This window comes from Pipra filicauda, unplaced genomic scaffold (genome assembly GCF_003945595.2).
Source record: "Pipra filicauda isolate LSUMZ 115617 unplaced genomic scaffold, ASM394559v2 scaffold58_size5111680_pilon, whole genome shotgun sequence".
NCBI lineage: Eukaryota > Metazoa > Chordata > Aves > Passeriformes > Pipridae > Pipra > Pipra filicauda.
The window spans coordinates 838,090-860,218 of NW_024104742.1; the positions used below are offsets into that span (position 1 = coordinate 838,090).

Consider the following 22,129-nt stretch of genomic DNA (forward strand, 5'->3'; position numbering starts at 1 on the left):
ACAAATCTGCACCACCACCACAGCAGCAGACCATCCTCTGCTCTGTCTGAGCTACTCTGTGCCTGTGTAACTCAAAACCCTTCAGATCTGTGCTCTCCCCTTGCAGGAAGGGTCAGAGGAAGCCTGGGGGATGTCTGTACAGCTAGTCAGTGTTGTCTATACTGTCCAGGGCTTGCTGAGGAGCTGGGGTCCTGCTCCCCTCCTGGCAGAAGGATATGGAAGGCAGAGGAGATGGTGCTTTAAACCCAGTTTCACTAACTCTGCATCTTTGAACAAGTTGTTACTGCTGTTCAACAAACTCCCTATCTGTGAGCTTAATGGTTATGAAATACTGATATTGCACTCTGGTCATGAATCACTGATGGCTATCAAGAGATGGCTTGGTGTGGGGAGTGACTGGAAGAGCCTCCTGGGGATGTTTTGTAACCTAGACAGGGGGGATGTGCATGCACTGGGCTAAGCACAAAACTTCTCTAAAGAGGACTAAGTCCATCAGGCTGTACACAAGGCTACCTTGGTCCAAGAGAATTCTGCATCTCTGTGCTATTTAGGAGGGGATTTAAGGTGCTCTGGGCCAGAGAGAGATCCACAGTCTACATGGGAAAGGAATTCCTAACTTGGAGGTGTCTATAGCTTTCATACACTGCAGTAAAACTCACCCTGGCAATAAGCATTCAGGGTGCCAGAAAAACAGGTAAAATTCAGGAACAAGTAACTGCCTTTGTGGTTTCATGAGGATCTCTGTGTCTCTGCACTTCCAAATGCTGGCATAATAAATCCTGAAGTGCCTTTTTGCTCACAGCAGACATGATTAATACAGCTGTTAGCTGGTGTGTCTGCTAGAAGAAACAATTGGCAACCCCTGGGTGAATAAGCACCAGAGGCCTGAAAAACCCACAATTCTCTCCACTTTTGAGAAACTAAGACATAAAAAAAAATGTTCTTATTTTCCTCTTCAAATCCATAATCAGACATGACGTAAAGACAGTCACTTCTGCAATAAGTAAGTATTTTGGAGAGTGCCTGTTAAAGTGAAAATGCTCTAATGTTCTGCACAGCTGGAGCCCCTGTGGGGTGCAACATAAACATCATGGCAGCATGTCCCATCCGCTGCCCTACAGCCCCTTCTGCCCACTCATCTTGGGGACTGAGGGATGTCCAGATGTACAATATCCCTTTTCCACTTAGTAGCTCTTCTGCAAGGTGAGAAGGGGGGCTGTGGGGGTGCTCAGGGGTGCTGAGCCCTGTAAACTTCAGGCTATAAATGCATCTTTCCTCCTCCTCGCATCCATTTTCCCCCAGGAAAACCCTGAGCAGGACACAAATATCCTCCATGATTTCACCAGTTTTCCCTTCTGCTTCTTCCAGCATAATCACATCCACTGATTTCTGCTTGTTTACAGGTTTTGTTTGCAGCTGGAAGCTCAAACCACTATTTATTTTCTGTATGGGTTCCTAATCTGGAAATGGATCTAATTTGCTTTACCAAATTACAAGTGAATTAAGCTAAACAAAATGTGTTATATCTGGATACATTGTGGAGCTTTCATAACAGAGGAAAAAACATGTTTTTCATTGCTCTGGGTTTCTTCTTTCCTCAGCATCAATAAGTTTGTGTTCTCAAAAAATATAAAATGTCTCTATAAATGGTAGAGTTTTTCCTTGGGGCCAGGAGCTGAGAAGCTGGAACTGCATCTGTTTCACATCTTTCATCCTCTCAGCCCTTAAAGAGTATCCTTGCTAACATCCCAACAGTTCCTCCCCTTGCTCTTAGACACACTTTGATTATCTGCAATATTGCATTTGATAGTATTACTAAATAGTTCTTAAAAATTTACCTTTTGGCAACTGCTTCTTCCCTTTCAAATGGATTTTTTTTCCCTACCTGTAAATCAGCTTTAGAGCATTATATATTTAATGAGAGCAAATACCCCACTGCTCTGAGCGAGACAAATATTTTGCATTTCCATTTCCTGACCCATCAGCGAGAATTTTGTGCAAAATGCAGTAGAAATGTCAGAGTGATAAAATAGCATTGGTTTTGGTTCATTCTCAGGTTAGAACAGCTGATGTTATGGAAAACATCCAGTGCTATCCAGACCTTGTGGAGGGCAAATACTTTATAGGTACTGCTACATTTCAATGACAATTTTACTGACTGACAAGTACTACAACACCTGAGGTTTTAGTTACAATTTCTTAGTTTACTCTTTTAAATCTGAAATATATCTGAAATATATTTCTTTGCTAGGAGTTTGCAGTTTGGATGCTAGATGGGCTCCCCATAATGCATTTATGGACACAAACACCAGGTTTAGTTTCCTGCCACTAAACCACATTTGTTCTGAGATGGGGTAAACACTGTTCCTCTTCAGAAAGTCTGTTTAAAGCAACTGATTTGCAAGATTATTTTTTTAGCTGAGAACAATTAAGAACTCTAAAAGCTTAACCAGCTGTGATAATTAACAGTCACTAAGCCCATCTTTGGGGAAATACAGCACGCTATTTTAGTCCTTCCATAGTAAGGACTGAGAAAATAATGTAAATGAGCACTGCTTTCCTGAGCAGCTCCTTGGGATGTAGAGCCCGGGGCAGAGTCTGGGCTGGGCGTGAGCTGCCACAGAGGTGATTTCTGCTCGCCTATCTCCGAAGGTGTGTCATTTTAGTAAACACAGGTGATAAATTTAACTTTGTCGTCGTGACATAAGCAAAGCCTGTTGTCAGTCAGGGTGGAAGTGCACGCTACTCCCTTCTTACAGGAGGGGATAGTTTTGCATTAATAACTCCTAGAGGCAGCCTCCTGGGCTCCTGTCGGGCCCCCTGCATGGCCAGGCTGCTGGGGCTGTGGTGGTCCAGTGCTGCTCGGGGCAGGATGCTGGGGAGGCCGGTGGGGCACAGCCCTGGGCTGTGGCACCGGGTGGCTCGGCCGGTCCTGTGCCCCGCCAGGGCTGTCGGCAACAAAGCGAGGGACGCTCAGCACGTGGCTTTGCGGGCGGCTGATCCAGGTGGGTAAAAAGCCTTTGGTCACTGTTTCGTGCTGCAGCATGGAGGAAGAGGGTATTTGGAGGAAAGGGTGAGAAAATGACCCTCATTCTCGACTGTGGCTGAACTACCGCAGGGCTGCATCTCCTGGGGTTACAGGCGCTCCCGGGACATTGAGCACACTCAGAGCTCTGACCAGCACAGTGCACAGGGATAAATTTTTTGTGTTAAATAGTCCTTCTCCTATGGTAGCAAATACAAACCGACGCTTCATGTCAGGGAACATGTTAGTTAAAACAGATAAACAAATATTCGTCCTCCTACCCAGCTGCCCGGTTTCCAGAGGAGGACCAGTGCAAGTCCCTGCGTGTGCAGGGCTGGTGCAAGTGGCAGACTTGCACCCTTCAGCTCCCCTCCATGATCCCTGCCGAGTTGTAGCCACACCTGTGTGTGCTTGTGCCAGGCAGTGCCCTGGATTATGTGGCAGAGAGCAGACATTGGCCGCTCCCAGATGGACAAGCTTCCTGGTACAGAGATGGTTTCTCTTTTTAACCTGTACCACCACTTCCTTGGCTGTGCCTTTGTAGACCTCTCACCCTGTCAAGGCTGGGCTGCATGGGGCTGTCTGTGCTTCCATGGGATGGCTGAGGGTCTCCTGCATGGGGCATTACCCTTGTCTTCCTTGTGATGAAGCCTGTCCTTTTAGCAATCCAACATACTGCTTGCTGCAGATCTGACTCTGGCACTTACTGGTCTCACTGGCACTCTGTAAGACAAATAGGAGAAGCAGGAGATTAAATTTACCCGGAGGTCTGGGAGCCAAGATTTACAACTGGGATTTTCCAGCCATTCACAAAGTCCTGGCATCCATGAGCAGGTCTGGGGCCAAGGCACTTAATGTAATTTCACCATCTCAACACAGGCAGGAAGAGATGCTCCCCATGCCCTGTTCTGTAGTGATAGTGATTTTCTTTAAGCCAATCCAGCAACAAGCAGGGAGTGCAGAACACTGAAACCAGGGACATCTTCATGTCCATCCTTTCTGCATGCTCTGAGCATTTCTCAACCCAAGTCCCACATTTGCAAGCACAGGGCACTGTAGCATAGCATCTTGGGTGCACCTACCCCGGTGTAGGTGCTGGGTGAGCAGTCTCAGCTACCTTGTAAAGACCACTTGTGCAAGTGTACAATGCAAAAGGCAGGATTTGAGATAGCCATTGCTATTTTTGCAGGGTCTCCCTGCTGCTGTCCTTGTTGTGGCCTGTCATTGGGCTTGTTTCCATCAAGAGAAGCCAGAGTCCTTTTCTCATTGTGCTGTGGGTGACAACATGCTAATGGCATCACCGTGGTAGCCTGATGGGGTGTAATGTATCATCATTAGAGTACAGTAATGTGTTACCCAGCTTGCATGAGAATGACTGCCAGCCTCCCACCAGGCTGTATTTTAGCAGACTTCATCTCTCCATCGGTGATTTTAGGAGGAGAAGCTGTTTTGGAGTTACTTGTGCTGCCGACAGTTTGCTCAACTCACTAGTTGGGCCATTTAAAAGCAAGATGCTGGCAGGGTGAGAGGATGCTGCAGGCTTAGGGAACCTCAGCCCCGCATCCTTTACCCTCTCAATCAGGAAGCTTAGGAGAGATTTTTACTTTAAGACCTACCAAAACTAAAGGAAAAAAAGGCCAAATGAAATAAGCTGCAAATGTAACAAAGCTCACACCATCTGCTGAGTCTTTTTGACTTTAGAAAGTGCATTTGACTCTCAGAGAATAGAAAAGTGTAATTTTGAACCTTCAATCCTTTTCCCCCTGTAACAACAGCTTTTCCCCTCTTCCCTTCTTGAAGCTTGACTTGTTTTCTTTTATAAAATCTTTTATAGGTAAAGAAGCTTTCAGAAATGACAGAAGGCCTACAAATTTTGATAAAAAGGTGTTGGTATGGGCAGGACGCTTTAAAAAGGAGGAGGACATTCCCAAGCACATATCGTAAGTGGACCAGTCAGAATGATACTTTTGTCTGTGAACACACAGATTGACACCCCAGTCTGCATTACCCAGAGTTGTGCTCACATGGTGAGAGTTAGTGCTCCCCCATGCTGATGGGGATTGCTGTTACTGGTGTCCAAATTGTAGCCCCAATTGTAATTCTTGGGAACATGAGCTTTTTGCCATTATAGGTGAAGTAAATTGGATTCATTTGTTTTAGATATCATACATTTCAGACTAAGTTGTAGTGTCTTTTACAAGACAAGTGGCTTTGTAACTCACGAGTCACTACGGTAAGATATCATCCACTTTGGATTTTGCATGCTTTGCTAGGTTTTATTGATTAGCAATATTGCTGCATAAATTTTAATAATAAATTGGGGCTACACACAGCCTTGGTGACAGGCATCTACAATGAGTTCCTCATGTCTGGCCTGTGGTTTCACCTTCTTGTTAAGGTATTTTGTTAAAGAATTGTCACTCAGTTTTGGAGTCCTAAGCTTCTGACTTGTGACATCCTGGGGGCTCTTCCACCCATCCTTCCCCTCTCAGGTGTAAGCACTCTCATATGCAATAAAAGAAGACAGGAGAGCAGGATTTGTTATTCCTGTTCTTACAGATGGCTATTGAAAGCAGCAATACCCCACCTGCGTGGGAGGGTGGCTAAACCTTTTCCCCGTAGGCTAATTTTTTCAGTCCTCCTCTAAGCAGCTGCAGAAAGAGAAGGCAGAAACCCATTGCACATTGACACGCAGTTGCTGTAAGACTTGAGGATTCATTACTCAGCTCCCCATGATCTCATTTCACACACGCTGCTGCAGGATGGAAACTCTGCTCTGTCCTCGGCAGGTCTGATGTCCTCGACGCAGCAAGGAACGTTGTCAGGATAAAGGTTTGCTACATCATGATTGCACTGACTGTGCTGGGCTGTTTGACCATGGTCATCACAGGCAAAGAAGTGAGTATTGTTTCTGGGTGAACTGATTTTCTTAATGTGTGGTCTATGTACGCTTTTTGTAAATAAGCCCCTGGGTGACAGATTGTAAGTACACATAAGCAATATTTGCACAGGACCTGTGTCTCTCCTTCTCTAGGGGAGAGATTGCCATGGGGAAGCACAATTTGCTGATTAACATGTTCCTTCTGACCCACTTTGTCATAAACCTGTTCAGTGCAACACTCTGTGTTACAGTATCTCAGCAAGAGGCCAGTCCAAAGGTGATGGAGTAGTTCAGACAGTGCCAATGGTACCTGGTCCTGTCCTGCATCCATCGACCACGAGGCTCTTGTGGTCCTGCCTGCCTAGCCTGCATGTCACCATGGCCACCAAGAGCTGTGACACTTCTTTCCATCCCATTGCTGGGGAAGGAGGGTCTCCAGTTTGACTTGCATGTCCCAGTGCACCTGTAAACAACTTAAAGTGTAACTCTCCTGCTAATCAGAGCTGCAAACGCTGAAAATGTGGTATGACAAGGAAACACATTAACTTCTGTTACTGCAAAATATCAAAAAGGACAGTGGGATGTCAAGGGAAGTGGTGCAAATGTGGGGAAATGTAGTGGTGGCAACTATGTGCATGCAATGATTTTCACCAATTCTTTTCAAGGCTGCAAAAAAGGATCAGACGCTGCTGAGGGTGAACATAGAAAAGAAGGCCAAATGGAGGGCTGAAGCAGAGAAAGATCAGGAGGCAGCTGTTGGGAAGCCACAATGATTTGGGACAGATTTATTTTAACAGCAGGAGATAAGTGATTTGCACATGTGGCATATGGACCTGTCTTCATTTAACTCTTTAGAGATTTTTCACTGAAATTCTCTCAAGGCAAAGACTTTACTTCCCAGAAGCTGCTCCATATGAACTGAGAAACCTCTATGGAAACTCCAACAGCTGCTTTTTGTGGTCTCTGGTCTTTGGCACAAGGTTGAGCTGAAATATAAAACTGTCTTCTGAGCTGGAAAGTGTGGGAAGGACAAATTCAGGACTCCCCATCTCTGGATCAACTTTTCATGGTGCTGCTGGTGCTCAGCATTGCTGTGGGGTCATCTCCTTGCAGTCAGGAAGGATGTGGCCCTACATCAGGGAGCATCCTGTTCTGTGCAACGCCTCCAGGGCAAACAGCCTTGGCCAGAGAGAACCAGGGCAGGGGGAAAAGCAGTCTGAAATATGTTTTGCAACCTCAGAGAGGTCAGTTATCTCTGTCTCTCAATTACCTTCGAGCCTGCTGCCATCACTGTCCCTTTTCCCTTCTGCCAGCCCCTCATGGGATGCCATGGTCAGAGGACAGGGATGACATGGGCATGAAGAGGGGCTGGGAATATGGAAGAGTGTGAACAGACCCTGATGACTGATTTGGGCCAAAAGGGGCTTTGGTGGTGTGGAGTGGTTGCTGTGGGGCAGCCCAAGGAACCATGCCTCATGCAGGGAGCCTGGTCTGGAGGCACCTCTTGTCCTGTAGCACCTCACTGGTTTTCCTTCTTCATCTTCTGCTTTTAGTCATTGTCATGAAAGTTGTCTAGCACTTGCTCAGCTGTGATTTTAGTCCGGAGTAATTGTTAATACATGGTTTGCTAAAATTGGATTCTTTTTAATCATCATAGTTCATTAACTCATAATAAAACAGCTGTCCAATTACATCTAAAACAAAAGCATCCCTTCACAGCTTCATTAAGAACGTCACCAAACTCTCTGGGATGATGTTTAACAGATGGGAGAAATCCTAATGAAATAGTGAAAGTTACATATTCACAAAGTGACTTAACTTCAAGACAGGCCCCAGTTCACACCTGTGGGTGCTGATGTTCTGAGCCCCCTCATGACATTCATAACCCCTCGAGACCTGAAACACTGGCTGGTAGAGCTGGGTGTGCTGCATGGGGTCCCAAGGGACACAGCATGACAAAACCCAGCCACTGCACCCTGGCTGCAAGAGGAGATGCTGTAACCACGGCTCAGCCTTTGTGCAGTGTCCTGAGCATCACACTGAACCCTGGCCTTCCCAAGGTTTATTACTTGGACCAGTTGCACTTGCGCTCCAGGGGAGTCTGGAAGCTCCTGCTCAGGTCTCTGAAGTTTATTGTGTCAAAAATCATGTCCACTTATTGCTGGAGTGCCACTGCATGAACAACCTGCTGGCAAAGATGGGCTGGGGCACCAGCAAGAGGGCAGCAGTTGTTGGGCTCTGGGACTCCATCTGCTGTGCCTGTGGTCATTGTGCAGCTTTTTCCCTCTGATGCCTCTTAGGAGCATTTATCTCCATGCTGCACACCCATTTAGGGTGAGGGGGATGTTAGCTCTGTCACACACACAGCTCCATGTTTGCAGTCCTTGTTTCCAACTCACAGCCCCCCTCCCCCCCCCCATGCAGTACAGTTCACCAAGAGTGATGTCTGTCCCTGTAGTATTCCTCATGAAGCACATCTCAGGGAAGTGAAAATAATGGTCTAGAACAAGCACAGAGTGAAAAAGTCTCTGCTGAGAAGGCATTTTTGCTTCACAGGTAATATGGGCTCTTTCATTTTACATGACCTGGTTTTCTTGGCTAGTGCAATAAACCGCATGAATTACCTCAAAGTTAGTGTTCATTTGGGGATAACCTAAAAGAGCTCTGCTCAGTCTCTTAGATGATTTTTTTCATTCTTAAATGGCTTTTCTGTGCCCTTTTTCAGAAGGCACGTGTGGCACTTATAGGAACCATTTTGATGCTTGTAAACAAATCCACATCCATGTTCTGAGCTGCTCTGACTTAAGCGGGAAAGAAGATGACCATAGCCATATCTAAAGAACAAGAAAATTAATTGTGACTTGTTCCTCTCTCTGCTCTGCACTCCCCTCTGTCTGGGAATAAACCCTGCTTCAGGTGTGAGCTATTATCAAATCCTCTTAAACAGCCGCAGTCTCTGTCGACAGTGCATAAAGCTGCTGCATTACACATCATCATTAAGAAAAAGGGAAAATCAATTCTTCCTCCCTGAGCCACTGGTAATGCACCACTTATGAGCCATCAGATGACCCAGGTGCTTCTGGACTCTCACAAAGAGCTATGACTATTATGTAGCGAAAAAATCTTTATCAGTCCTGGCTACATGATTATTCATGTTAATATCATAATATTCCCCAGAAAATCAATTGGACTGATTGCTGGCTTGTACTCAGTCAGTGGTGGGGGCTGCTGGTTTAGCACATCCTCAGCTGGAGTCATCCCCTTTATGAAGTGGAGATGCCTCTCCAGCACTGGGACTTATCACTGCTTGTTAAAATCTGTTTCCATCTGTGTCTGTGAAGTCCTTTGACTCTTCTCTTGAAAAGCCTCTAATTAACACAGATTCCTGAAGGTATAATTGGCTGATCCTCATCACCTTACAGTTGTGAGTTTCTTTATTTCTCCTCCCATCTATATTGCTTCAGTGTCACACCTGATCCCCCAGGCATTTAAAAAGGGGATGGGAGTGGTTGTTGGGTAGGAGTTATTTTTGCCTTCTAATAACATGCTTTGCATTTTCCCAACCTGGCCCTGAGGACAGTGTGAGGTGCTGGCTCCTTCCTAAGGCAGGGGATGGAGTAGAGAGTGAGCCAGTTTGCTGTGGTGCTCAGAGAGACCAAGGGTGAGTCCTTTCTACTCTCCCCTCCTCATTTGCTTCTCTGTACTGGGAGCAAAGGATGCTTTTTCCCTTGCAGGATTTTTGCTTTTTTAGTGAACTCTTGTATGGCAATGGTTAACAATGTGCTAGTGGTTGATGCCATAGAGATTTGTGTTACAATAACAGTTATTGGGGAAGTTTTTCCCTAGTAGCTGGAGTTGATCTAATTCTGCTTCCATTAAAATTGGTGCTGAAGTTCCTCCCGGCTGTGGATTAAAGTTATCATAGACTGTTTTTTGAAGTTTCAGTGATTTCCAGAGACTCAGCTTCCCCAGGGAGCCCCACTGCTGCAGGACAGAGCTGAGTGCACTGAGCTTTCTCCTCCAATGTGATGAGATCAGGCTTATGCGGGAGGCTCTTCATCATGAGCATCCCAGTGTGCCAGAGAAAAGGTGTGAGATGGGAAAGTTTGAGCTCAGGAGATCTCAGTCCCTTCCTTATTCATTTTCCCTCTCTTTTTGACCTGCTCAGGGGATTTCTAGTGACACTTGATTTCTTTCTGTCTATGTGCTATGCACAGCTCTTCTCCTGGGTTTCAGCAAGACTGATATGTTGCTACACTTGTGAAGGAATTTTTCCCTGCACAGAGATGAAATCTTGCCATTCATAAGGACCTAATTTTAAAGACTTCCTGTTCTTTCAGTGTTAGTCTCCCACCAAGCTGAGAAACTGCTGCTTATTTTAAGTCTGAATGCACCCAGCTTCAGCTTCCAGGCATTGAACATTGTCTTCAATATGGAATATAAAATATCCCATCTCAGCTCTTTCCTGTCTGTAGCTAGTCACCCCTCAGCTGTTTGCAGTTGGATTGCTGCTATGTTCAAAAGACCTGTAGTTTCTAACCATTACTTTGTGGGTTTCACTGCCTTACTGGCCAGTTTTTAGTGCTTTTATTCCTGTATCAAGTGATTTACTACATTAGTAGCCTCTTCATAAACAATCCAAATAGATTTTTTGTTTGTTTGTTTTAGCACAGAATCGATAATCTAGTACTCTTGCAGAAAGAAAGGATGTAAAAGCTTTCCAGACTTTACTGGCTGCCTTGGAAAATGAAAAAGCACAATGGCTATGCATCAGAAATGATTTTTCCTCTGTCTGTGCCCAAGGCACCAGTACCTGCAACATGGCCAGCTAGTGCCTGTAAATCTGCTTTTTTTCCTGGGACTGCCAAGGGTCCGATCAAAAGAGTTTCAAGGCTGAAGATCTCTGGGTGAGCTGCAATGATGGTTTAGATCTGCAAAAGGGCTTGCTGCCTCTTACCAAAAAGATATTTCCGCACCTCAGAGCAGCACTGTGCTTTCTCCCTTGCTCAGCATCGTTGCAGCAAGTGCTGGCTGCTGCTGGTCCACAGGGACTGGAGTCCTCATGACCATCATGATTTCAGAGATGGCTTAAACACCACTATCCTGTTTGGATTTGGCATGAAGTCATCTTAGCCTAGCAGGAAAACAAGGCCAATGTTCAATAATTTAAATTAATGAATGGATCATTTATTAATACATTGAGGTAACATTAGAGCAATTTTCCACGGTTAAGTAGTTTGATGGTCATTAGTGCTGTATGATGCAAAACCTCTGTGACAGTCACATGATGAGTAAGTAGCTCCTGAAATACTCTGAAAGGACCTGAGTATTTAATTTCTCTGCTCTGTGAAGGATCTGAACACAAACTTCAACACTGCATTAGTCTAGCTGGCTCCACACCTTCTCTGGGCATGTGACAGCTTTCAGTGTGGAAATCTAAACCTGGCACCTGACTCCTCCTCTGCAGCACTGTGTTCCTCAGTGAAGGGACCAAAACCTTGAACTATTTGGGCAGAGACTGCTGTTTGCTGGGTGTGAGAGGGCTTACCACAGGGAGGAAATCAGTCTGGAACAGGGTTTCATAGGAAAGAGTTGGGCTCACCTATGTCTTATGTATGTTCTGCAGCATGAGCGGAGTTATCAGAAACCACTGGTGAAACTAGAACAGCAAATGGAGGAATTTTCATGCTGGTCTGTAATAACCATCTCACAGAGGACATATCGTCCTGAGAAGTTTCTAAATGAAATGAGAACCAAAATAGCCCAATGAATTACAGTTATTCCTAATGATTCGTTTTTCTCTTTAGGCAGAATATGTGAATGCAAACATAGTTCACATGGAGCACTATGAATTGCACCCCCTTACACTGAACTCCTCGTTCCTCACAAGCAATTTTATCATTGTCTAAGCATTGTCCCGCAACAAATTTCTACCAGCAGGGCTATAATCTGTACCAAGGACATCCATTAGGGCTGTAAAGACGTCATTAAAGCAATGCTGCTTCAGGGGAGTGGAACAATCAATGGTTTCAGATTGTACTAAGGGGCTAGAGAAAACCTTGAAAGGCAGGCAGTTAAATATCCCAGCATCTCAGTGCTCTAAGCCCCAGGAGAGGGCAATTTTACTTGACAAGCAAACATTAATGCAAAGTAACAATACAACTATTGCCTGTTGCTCTCTCCCACTCATTTCTTTTTTCTTCTCCTGGGAGCCCTCGTGCGGGTGGCACAGGGGTTGCTGTGAGCTGGGGTCTCTTGGGCACTCATTGCTCTGGCACGAGCCCATGCACGGGCAGTGGGATGTTGTGGGGCTGCCAAGTGCACAGTGAAACTGCAGAAATGGGCAAGGAGCTGCCTGTGCAGCTGCAGTATCCAGTGTGCCAACTTCTACAGCCTCTCTGTAGCCATTCCTGTTTAGAGTTGGAGGGCTTTTTAATCTAGTTGCCTCTCGTTGCCTTTGCTGAATGCACCATGAGGGATTTTGAGTTTATTTCAGGTGAAACCCGGGTGTCTGTGCTCTTCCATGGGTGACAGCTGGATGTTCCTCCTGCTGCTGGGAGGACACAGGTGTCCTGCCAAGGTGGGCTCTGGGAACCACTGAGGAAACTGCACAGGGTGAGGAGCAGAGCCAGCAGCTGCTCAGATGGCACTTTGCATACAGCTCCCCAAAGGCAGCTGATTCCCTTCCAGTGTCCTTTGCTCCGGGCCAAACTCTGACCTGGCTCCTGGGTACTCTGCAGCAGATGATGCCATCCTCCCAAAAGCCAGGCTGTGAGAACCCAGCTGCTCTGGGGGTCCCAGGGCAGCGTCAGCTCAGCCTGTACAGGTGAGATCTGCAGTCCCATGACCTGGGGCTTTCATCTGCCCATGGAGTGACAGGGCTGGGAACAGAGGGCCTGGCTATGGGGAAAGCGGAGTGGTGCATCTGCTCTGCTGTCACATCCTTCCTCTGCTCAACCCACCAGCAGAGGCAGTCTCTGTGGTTCGTCACCCTCCAGACTTCCCACAACACATGGGGTCTGCAATGTTCATCAGGTGGGACACTGGCCTTCTTAAAAGAAGTTCTTAATGTATAGGAACTACCTAGGGCTGCTCTTCTTTGGAAAAACTAGGACAGAGCAACTTGAGCCCAAATATCTTGTTTTGCTTCAATTAGCCAGAGAGAAATAATAATAATCATAATTAAAAACAACAACAACAAAAAAACCCTGGCAAAAGTGTGGCTGCACATGAGCCCGAGTCACCCATCTCTAGATCCACTTTCTGTGTGCAAAGCTGTGCACCAGCCTGGAAAATGATTTGCAATATCCCTCAAGGTTTTTTTCCTTTACACATATATTTACATAAAGGAAAGTAAAATCTCTGCAGCCTACCTTTATCTCAAAAGTAGGTTTCCCTTGAGACAGAGTGAAATAGTGTGGCTGTGTCATCCAAAGGGGGAATGATGCAAATTTTACTTTCAGCCCTGTGGAAAAAAAGCTGTAAGTTTTGCACTGGGAAGAGGCAGCACAGACTACTTTCTTATTGCTGCAGGGGGATCTAACCCCTACCTTCCTCAGCAGCTCCCAAGGCACACCACAAAGGCCATCAGTGCCACCCCATACCTTTTAGAGGTGAGAAAATCTGCACCTCTGGGAGTAGGGCTTGCCTGAGAGGGGGCAAGGGGGCTGGCATAAGCATCACCCCTTTATATGCTTATGCTTTAGAGCTGAGGACTTAGGATGAATAAGGTTTAAGGGCTGAGGTTTGGGATGCTGGGAAGGGGTTACCCATCACCCAGGCACCTGGAGATGCTGCTGAACTCTGCTGCAGTGGCCAGTCCCTGTAGAGCTCCCCTGGGAGTGTACCAGGAAGGGTATCACTAATGAGTGGTGATAATTACTGTACAAAGCAGCTGAGTGCAGAAATATTCAAACACCTGGAAGGGAGATGGGATAAACAGCTCAAGGGTGGCGCAGAGAAGGGAGGGCTTTGCACCCCTTCATCTGACTCCCTCTTCCCTGTTCAGAATGTTTTCACCAACAAGGAAATATGTTTTGTGTTGCTTTTACACATCAGCCAGGGATCTGAGATTTAAGGCCCCCATGCGCACTTATCAGTCCTCTTGTGGAGGCTTGTTTGGGGTGTGGATTCTCCACATAGCAGCTGGTGCTAGCCCAGTGCTTCCCTGCTCATATGCTCCCTTGCTACTCGGGATGCAGCCATACTTCTATTAACAGCAATAAAACCATGTACTTAACCAATAAAACAGGGATAGGAGCTCTGACACTCAGACATCAGAGCTGAAGTAACAGCTCTCTTGGAATCTAACCCTCTGTGTAGGCTGAGCCATTATGATTTCTAACTCCACAGCTATTATCCTCCTTTATCCCACCCACCATCTCACTGCCCTCATAGTGTGTGCTGTGTCATACAGCATCTTCCAGGCTGTGATTAGTGTCCCTGAGTCCCCAGCACCAATCCCCCTGCATGCTGCATGGCTGGGGCAATGTGGGTGCTCGCTGGCTCGTGGTGTTTGGCTGAACGTTGCTGCCTTTCCCTCAGGTTTTCCTGAGCCTGAGATGAGCTGGGTTTGCAGCCAGGCAAACCCTGTTCCTGCAAGGAAGGGCTCAGCACCGTGTGCACCGCTCATCACACACGTTGTGCATCCTGACTAACAACGTACTTACGCGTTTTACCGACCGGGGTGTGTTACTGGCTGGGAAGGCAACTTGCTGACAGGGAAATCTGTCTGCCTGCTGTAAAATGGTGTGTCCCTGCCCATGGCAGGGGGGAAGGGACTAGATAGTCTTTAGGGTCCCTTCCAATCCAAATAATTCTGTGATTCTCTGATCACTCTATGGGTTTGTTTTGTTGTTTTTTTGTTTTTTGTTTTTTGGTTTTTTTTTTAAATATAGGCAGGAGACCATTGGACTGGGCAGTTTGGTGCTGTATTGGAGAACTCTGTTCCCAAGGCTCTACCTGGTGCTGGAGGGCAGGACACAGCAGTGCTGGGAGCACTCGTGTGTGTTTAGTGCTACCAAGCACTTTACAAATTTGCTGCTGTAAAAACCAGTGACCTTTCCCTGTCCTCCCAGTGGGGGTGGCATCGCCGGTGCTTGTGGGGAGGAGAAATAGCACTGCTCTCTGGGCCATGCCAGGGCTGAGCTGAGCACTGTGCAGCCTGATGCAGGGCTGGCAGCACCTCCAGAGCCTCTCCTGAGGCTGAGAGCGTGAAAAAGCCTTGTGAGCCTCTGGACAGAGGGTTACCAAAGGTTTTGTGGCTGAAGCACTCCCGCTTCACCATACCTGCCAGCTGTGCCTGTGCTCTGGTTTTGGGTGCTACTCTGAGCTAGTGCCCTGCCAGGAATCATGTCCCAAGGCTGTGTCTGGTCGTAGCTCTGACGTATCTCAGTCCACCAACGTCAATGTCTCAGGTGCTCTGCTCCCAGGTGGCATCCACGCAGTCCTTATTCTGGGTGGGATTTTCTGGTGGACCTTGCTGGGGTGGCTGCAGTGGTCAGCTCAGAGTAAGCTGGTCACCTGAACTATGTGCGTGTCCCCCAGATCTCTTGTGAGAGAGGCATGGGGCTCCTAGCTACATTTTAAAATGCAAAATCACAGTCTGACATCTATGGAAAGTTAAGTTTGGTGCTATAACTACTTTAGAGACTCTGATTTTAATTGACTGGAGAATAGCTTTTAACATAGGTTGAATCTAGAGGCAGATTTCCATAACAATTGATCTAAAAGCTCCACTAGCTCCCACAAAGGGAACAAAGAAACATATTTCTGCTCGGTTATGTTTTAAGTGCTTCTAACAATGCAGCAATTCAGTGTTTCAGTACAATTTGCAGGTTTTACAATAGGTTACCCAGAGAAAATTTCCTCCTGTCTCAAGTTCTGCTGAGAGGTTTGAGTGCATTTTAGTAAAACTTTCTCCTCTCTTTGACTTTCCATATTCAGTTGTTTGTTTAAGACTTAAGTAGTTCCCAAATATACTGGTTTTAATTTTTTTTTCTTCTTGTGGCAGGAAAACAAACCCCATTAAGCTCAGATTTGACTTCATGCACATGAACAAAATAGCTTTTATTAATGCCTTTAGCTGTGATGAGTGAGAACTCCAAGCTGTCAGCTCTAACTGCAGGAAGAGTCCCAATGCTGTGCTCAGGTTTTATATTAAAAAAGAATGAGAAACCGCATGTCAGTGTGTCAGTGAAAAGCATGTGAAAGTGAGAACACACAATACATTGTTTATTAATGTTATGGTTCAGTCAAAATGTGAAAGCTGCCAAATGGGAAGGAGAAAGTGGGGCCTGAATTTCTATCCAGTCCCTGTTTGACCATTTTCTTTCCATCTTCCATGTTTCCTATAGGAAGCTCAGGGTCCAGCCAAACAGCTGTTTATCAGCCTCCAGACACCAGCAGATAATCAGTACCTCTCCTTGCTCAGATTGCCTCCACCACTGAGCAAATCTCTGCAGGCTCTTCTGTGATTAACAGGCAACCTCCTCCATCAGGTCACAAAGTCCAGTTTCTGGGTGTGGAAAAGGAGTTGTTGAGAAGGGCAAAGAAATACAAGTCTCCTTTTTTCCTATCCAGAGGCTCCATCTCAGCAGAGCATGCGGTGTGATGGTTTGTGGGTTGTTGCTGTCAGGTGCAGTGCTGAGTGTAGTGCTGAGCAGCTGGGCTGGAGCCACGCAGCCTGGACCAGGCATATCCCCTCCCTGGTACTGCAGTCCCTGCCCACGGTGTCAGTCACCAACCACAGCACCCAACTCCCACCAAAGCAGCAGAGACAAAACCTGTCCTGCAGAGTAGGGCTGGAAGAGGGAAATGGCAGCAGTGGGTTATCCATCCTTAGTGGGGACAAATGTGACATGGAGATGCCCTTCTTCCAGTGATTCACCTTACAGTGGCTACTGTTAGCCAGCTGGGATTTCTGCTCACATAATCCCATGTGTTTCTTCTCCTGCTTCATCCTGCAGCCTTGTCATTATGAGACTGCACTATGCAGCTGGACAGAGACTGAACCTGGCCCAAATTTGATCAGGGATACAGGAAGGCAGCACACTCACACCTTGCAGAAGCTGCTATATCCTCTGCCAGAAAGGCAGCATTTCTTTATTTTTAAAGTAAGTCCCTGGTTGCCATGGTTTCAGGGAAGCCCAGGTCTCACATTGCCATGTGGCTCGAGCAACAGCACAAGAGGTGACAGGCTCCCCAGCCCTGTCACAGGGCCGATTTGGCCACTGGTTACCAGGCCAGCATTGGCAAGTGAGCCACCTCCAGCTGCAGGGATGCAGGGTCCTCTGGCCCAGACCTTACAGGACTTTCTTGGCTATAGGGATCTTTCCAAAATCACACCCACCTCATGTGGTTGCAACACATGGGTATAGACCAGATCATTTACACCTTCAGAGAAATACGATAATTTGATTTAAGGAAGCCTTCCTGTGCCAACACTCTGCCCACAAGTTTCAGCAGGATGTGTAAAATCTCTCCTTAGACCCCAAAGATTTTCCCACTGCTGTGGGTTTAGTGTTATAATCTTTTTTTTTTCAGCCTGTTTGGCATCCAGGCTCTCAATCAATACATCTTGTCTCAAATAAAGGAGTTTGACCTTGGTTTATTTTACACCTGCAGATGAAATCTTGTAGCCATTAGAGGCAGTTCGACTTTTACATACCCAAGGAACAGGCAGGTATTATTAGAAGCACTGTCACCTTTGGATATCTGAGGATTGTGAGAAGCAGCCGTGCATCTAGGTGGGTTTCAGAGGAGGCTATCAGCTAGGAAATGCCCTGAGAACTGCTCCTGCCTTTGCTGCTGGCCAGCATTGTACTGATTAATCACTTTTAAAGTTCAGTGAATCCATAATCTTGCTGAAAAATGTTGAGAAAGCAAATTTGCTCTGAAGAGAAGGCAGTGAGTGGGCTCTAAGGGTAGGACTTGCTCCCATACTAAGTAAGTGTTTACTGGTGCAAAACTGAGTTCACATAGAATCCAATAAGTGTCTCTATTTTTCCTTCCCTTGGCCTTTTTCCCTTTGAGGGAAGAAAATTTCTTCAGTTCCTCATTGCTCTCACCTTTCAGTGAGAGTTTTGTAAATGAGGGATGGTTTCCTTCTCTTTCCAGCAGGGATGTGCATAAAGTGAAGGCAAGAAGATTTTAGGAGGACAAGAGGGCTCTGCTCCTCCTCTCCTGCCTGCCTTGCCTAATCCATAGTGGCCACAGGCATCGGCTTTACAAGGGAATGCCTGCCCTTCAACTGGTACAATGTTTTAAGTGTAGGAGTGACATTAACCAGAGCTGTGATGAACAACAGATAAAAAAGGGAAAAATTTGCCCCTTTGCAATTTTTTCTATGAGTAAATGGCAATACTCCAGACCCAGCACTGCTAAACTATTCAGGAAGAATGGGAGCTCACAAAAGAAATCAATTTCTGCTTCTGTGAGGACCAGAGTCACCAAAATGACTCTGTAGCATCGGCTCCTCCATCACCAGCAGAGTGAGTCCAAGAGGAAAAAATAGCCAGGGAGGAAAAAAATAATCCACCTCTATTTTTTTTCTTACCAAATTAAATGACCTGCACTGGGGAGTTTCTAACACTTCTAAATGGTTGACTGAAGCTCCAATTTATTTCCTGTCAGACTCACACATGCTCCAGTGTGATGAGGACTGCCCTGTGAGTGCTGAGCAGCCTCTCCTTGCTCGGGGTCTGTGTCCCTGGTACACACACGTGCTCTGCCCATGTGAGCTGCTCTGGACCACGAGTCCCTAACCTGCATCTAAAAGTCCTGCTCGCCAAACATGCTGCTTGCCCTCACCCCCTGGGGCATTTATGCAGCTTTTGACCTTGCAACTGCTCAGGCAGTGGGTGCAGTCTTTGGTTTGCTTTGTTGCTGTTGGTTTTAAATGACTGGTGTGTTTGCAGAGGAAAGTTTGGACGTGCATAGAGGTGGCTTCCATGGTGCCAGGGTGAGGCTCCTTGCAGCTTGCACTGTAGCTCTGGCGAAAGGGAAGGCAGCCAGAATGCAGCTGTATTACTGACAAAAGCCATTTCTGAAGCACTTAGTGATTTTAATAGCTTTCAGTTAATGCAAGCAGATGAGGCTAAGCCAGGAAGAGCAGTCAAAATGTGAAGCTTGGGAAAGCAGCCTAGTGCCAGGCTCCAAGGGGCAACTGAGGTGCTGCAAACCAGCCACACTTGGCCAAATGCAGTGCTGAGGGACCATGCTGGGTGGTGAAGACAGGTGTTGGGGGCAGAAACAGCTGATGTGTGTGAGGAGAGAACCAACTCCCAGGGAGTCCAGTCACTCAGACCTGTTGCTGCTCCATGGCTGACTCAGATGGGCCAGGAGGTGACTGTCCCAGAGTCTGGCAGGATGCCTTTGCCTACCAATTCCTCACAGAGCTTTGTGGGTGTTTCAAAAGCTCCATGGTGGGGCTGAATAATCCCACTTGTCCTAGACCTGCCACGCAAAGTCTGGATAAAGTTTGTAGAAAGGATAGGACTGGATAGACCTTGTTCTTGCAGCTTTCATCCAAAACTTCTGTACTTCATGGCAGGAGCAAGAGAGTGAGCCTGAACATTTCCATAACCATTTCAAATGTGTCTGAGCCCTGAAATCTGAAAGTTTGCCAATACAAGACTCTCCAAAGAGCTGTGTAAAAGCTGAAGAGCATATATTGGTAAAAACAGCATCCCTCTCCTGCACTGCACAGGGCCCCAGTGCTGAGAGCAGAACAGCACTTCATGGCATGCATAAAATTAGTGACATTGTGTTTTTGTTTCCTCTTTGATTAGCAAAGCTTGTTGCAAGTGGTGTGTTTAAACAGATATTATGCAGGATGGCGATAACCAGTTTTAAGTCATTATACAAGCAGTTTAATTTGATGTTGCTCTATAAATAATCTAAGTCTATTTGCATGCATATTTTGTTGACAGGAAGATAAAAACCATAATTCCTACAAACAACATAACGATGTTATATCAGTGGCAAAAATAGAGGAAAAATCTGCCTTTTGAAATGCAGTGGTTGAATCATTAAAAAGTAGAACTTCATCACATCCAATCACATTAAAAAAGAAAAATGGTACAGCTCCATCTGTAACCTCCATGGAAGTAGAGAAAAGGCTCAACCATGAAAGCTGGAGATGGTATGTTTTGCTTCATAGCTGAAAATACTGGCTGATGTCAGTGTTCTCTGGATCCCATCATTGTGTTGTCATCAAGGATAGTATGTCCCAGTGCATCACTTAGATACACAAAGTACATTTTATAGGTTTTGACTATCCTTTGTAAGACTATCACATGCTTACAAAAGAAGAAAAGAAACACTTTCATAGTTTGGTCGAGTGACTCTAAAAATACTTCTCTCTGTTGTGAGTCCAAATGCAAATCTCCCAGTCCTCTGCTCTGCCTCATGAAGCTCAGAGGTTGTGTTGCCCCAGCACAGCTGCCAGAGCTGGCAAAGACCTACTGCCAGAGCATGCCCTGCTAGTGCAGGAGGTGGGTGAAGCTCATGGGGAGTGGAAATAAGAGCCCAGCTTTTACAGATGACAAAGAAAATATTTTATTTGGAAGTTTTTCAATACCTGGTTTGAAACATCTACATCATACAGCCTCTAAAAATTTCATCCCTCTTGCTGCTGTTCTGTGAGTAAAGCTTGGCAGATATAAACTTGTGCCTGATAGGGTGAAATTAAGCTCTACTAGGAGTCCTTTAAGTGTTAAGAGCTGACAAATATGCAGATCTTTGATACTGTTGCCTTGTGACCTTGTGCAAGAGGCCTCCTGTGCAAGACACTGCAACCTTCCTGGACAGCAGAGTGCAGATAAGAGCATCCATTTCTTTCCAGGCCAAACAAGGGAAAAAAAAATTACTTTTCCTGAAAATTTTCACCACATTTCACACAACTGACTGCTCTGGATGTTCATCCCGCTAGCAATTGCAGAGAGACCTGGGCACAGCCTCAAATCTCTTCCTGTGCATAAAGATTAATTTTTCAAGCTCACACCGTGTTTGCTGCCTTGCAGTGAAGTTTTCTCATCAAATTCCCCCACTGAAGTCTCTCACTTGGTGCTGATTGCAGGATCCTCAGTACAGGACATCCTGGCCTTGAGGGGTGGCTTGAAACGCTCATTAACCATGTTTTGTGTGAAGGTGTTTTCAAGCATGGAAGGAAACCTGGGGTGAGGTTTAGCTGTGCCCAGCCATGCTCACCTCAGGGCCACGTAACCTGGCCAACACTGCAGTGATGAATTCAGTAGAAAACAGCAAATTCATCCTGCAGATCTCCCTGCCAGTACTCAAAAACTTCATAAAGAAATGACAGCAAACAAGGTTATTTTTTCTCATCAGTGGTGAGACAGAGATGATGTCGGCAATCTTTTAACGTGCTTCTAACTTTTACTTATTAAGAGTTAAGTGTTGTTTGAAAAGAGGGAAGAGTGCAGCCTTCTTTCATATTTTTGCTAGCTCAGTTTCTTCTGAATGAAGTTTGCAGCTGGTGCTGACAGTTTGGAAGAAGGACTCTGCTCTTAGTGTTGGTCCATTAGGTCTGTTTGTTCACTGTTTATTACTCCTTAAGACTTTGGTTTAATTTAATGAACAATTTCATCTGTCTGCAATAAATAAATAAAATATAATATTTCTTTTTCAAAGCCTCATTTGCCAAGTTAGGGATGTATTACCATTTTGTTGAGGCACAGCACTGGTAAAGAAAGTAATTGTATCTTTGGAGAACACACTTCATTCATTTCACAGTGGGTGGTTCTTGATTATCCAAGCTGAGTTTCCTAATAAAAGATGCCTGTTGTTGGAAATAAGCTATAGTTTAGAAAATAGTCTTAGCACAGAAGTTAATAACCTGACCATTTTAGAGGCAGCGCTTTTCAGATTTTAAATGTTACTTTTAGGGCATTCAGAAAGTGAGGGGTCTCTCATCAACTCCTAAAAGACAAACCTAGAAGTTATCTTTTTGACTTGGACAGAATCTGACTTGATTTGGTGTCATCTTGAAGAGCCGAAGGTTTTCCCAGTCTCGTATAACTTCAGCTTTTTGTTGTTTTTAAAAAAAGAAATATCAAAGCAGAATAGGTTCCTAATAAATAACAAAAGGAATTGAAAATGAACAGCACAGACGCTCAACCCAGCTTCAGGGAGTTGCCCAAGCAAGTAAGTCAGCAGGAACACCGGGAGGTGAATTCTTAGTCTGCTTCTAGCTCTTGCAAGGA

At 45.8% G+C, this 22,129-nt stretch overlaps 1 protein-coding gene across 1 annotated transcript; it reads left to right on the forward strand.

Annotated features, from left to right (window-relative positions):
* The first annotated feature begins 2,824 nt into the window (after positions 1 to 2,824).
* Positions 2,825 to 6,697, forward strand: LOC114001431 (protein FAM162B-like). Its single transcript, XM_039387772.1, has 4 exons — positions 2,825 to 3,005; positions 4,860 to 4,965; positions 5,815 to 5,923; positions 6,572 to 6,697. The coding sequence occupies exons 1-4, from the start codon at positions 2,825 to 2,827 to the stop codon at positions 6,677 to 6,679; spliced, it is 504 nt and encodes a 167-aa protein (XP_039243706.1). The 3' UTR covers positions 6,680 to 6,697.
* Positions 6,698 to 22,129: the final 15,432 nt, after the last annotated feature.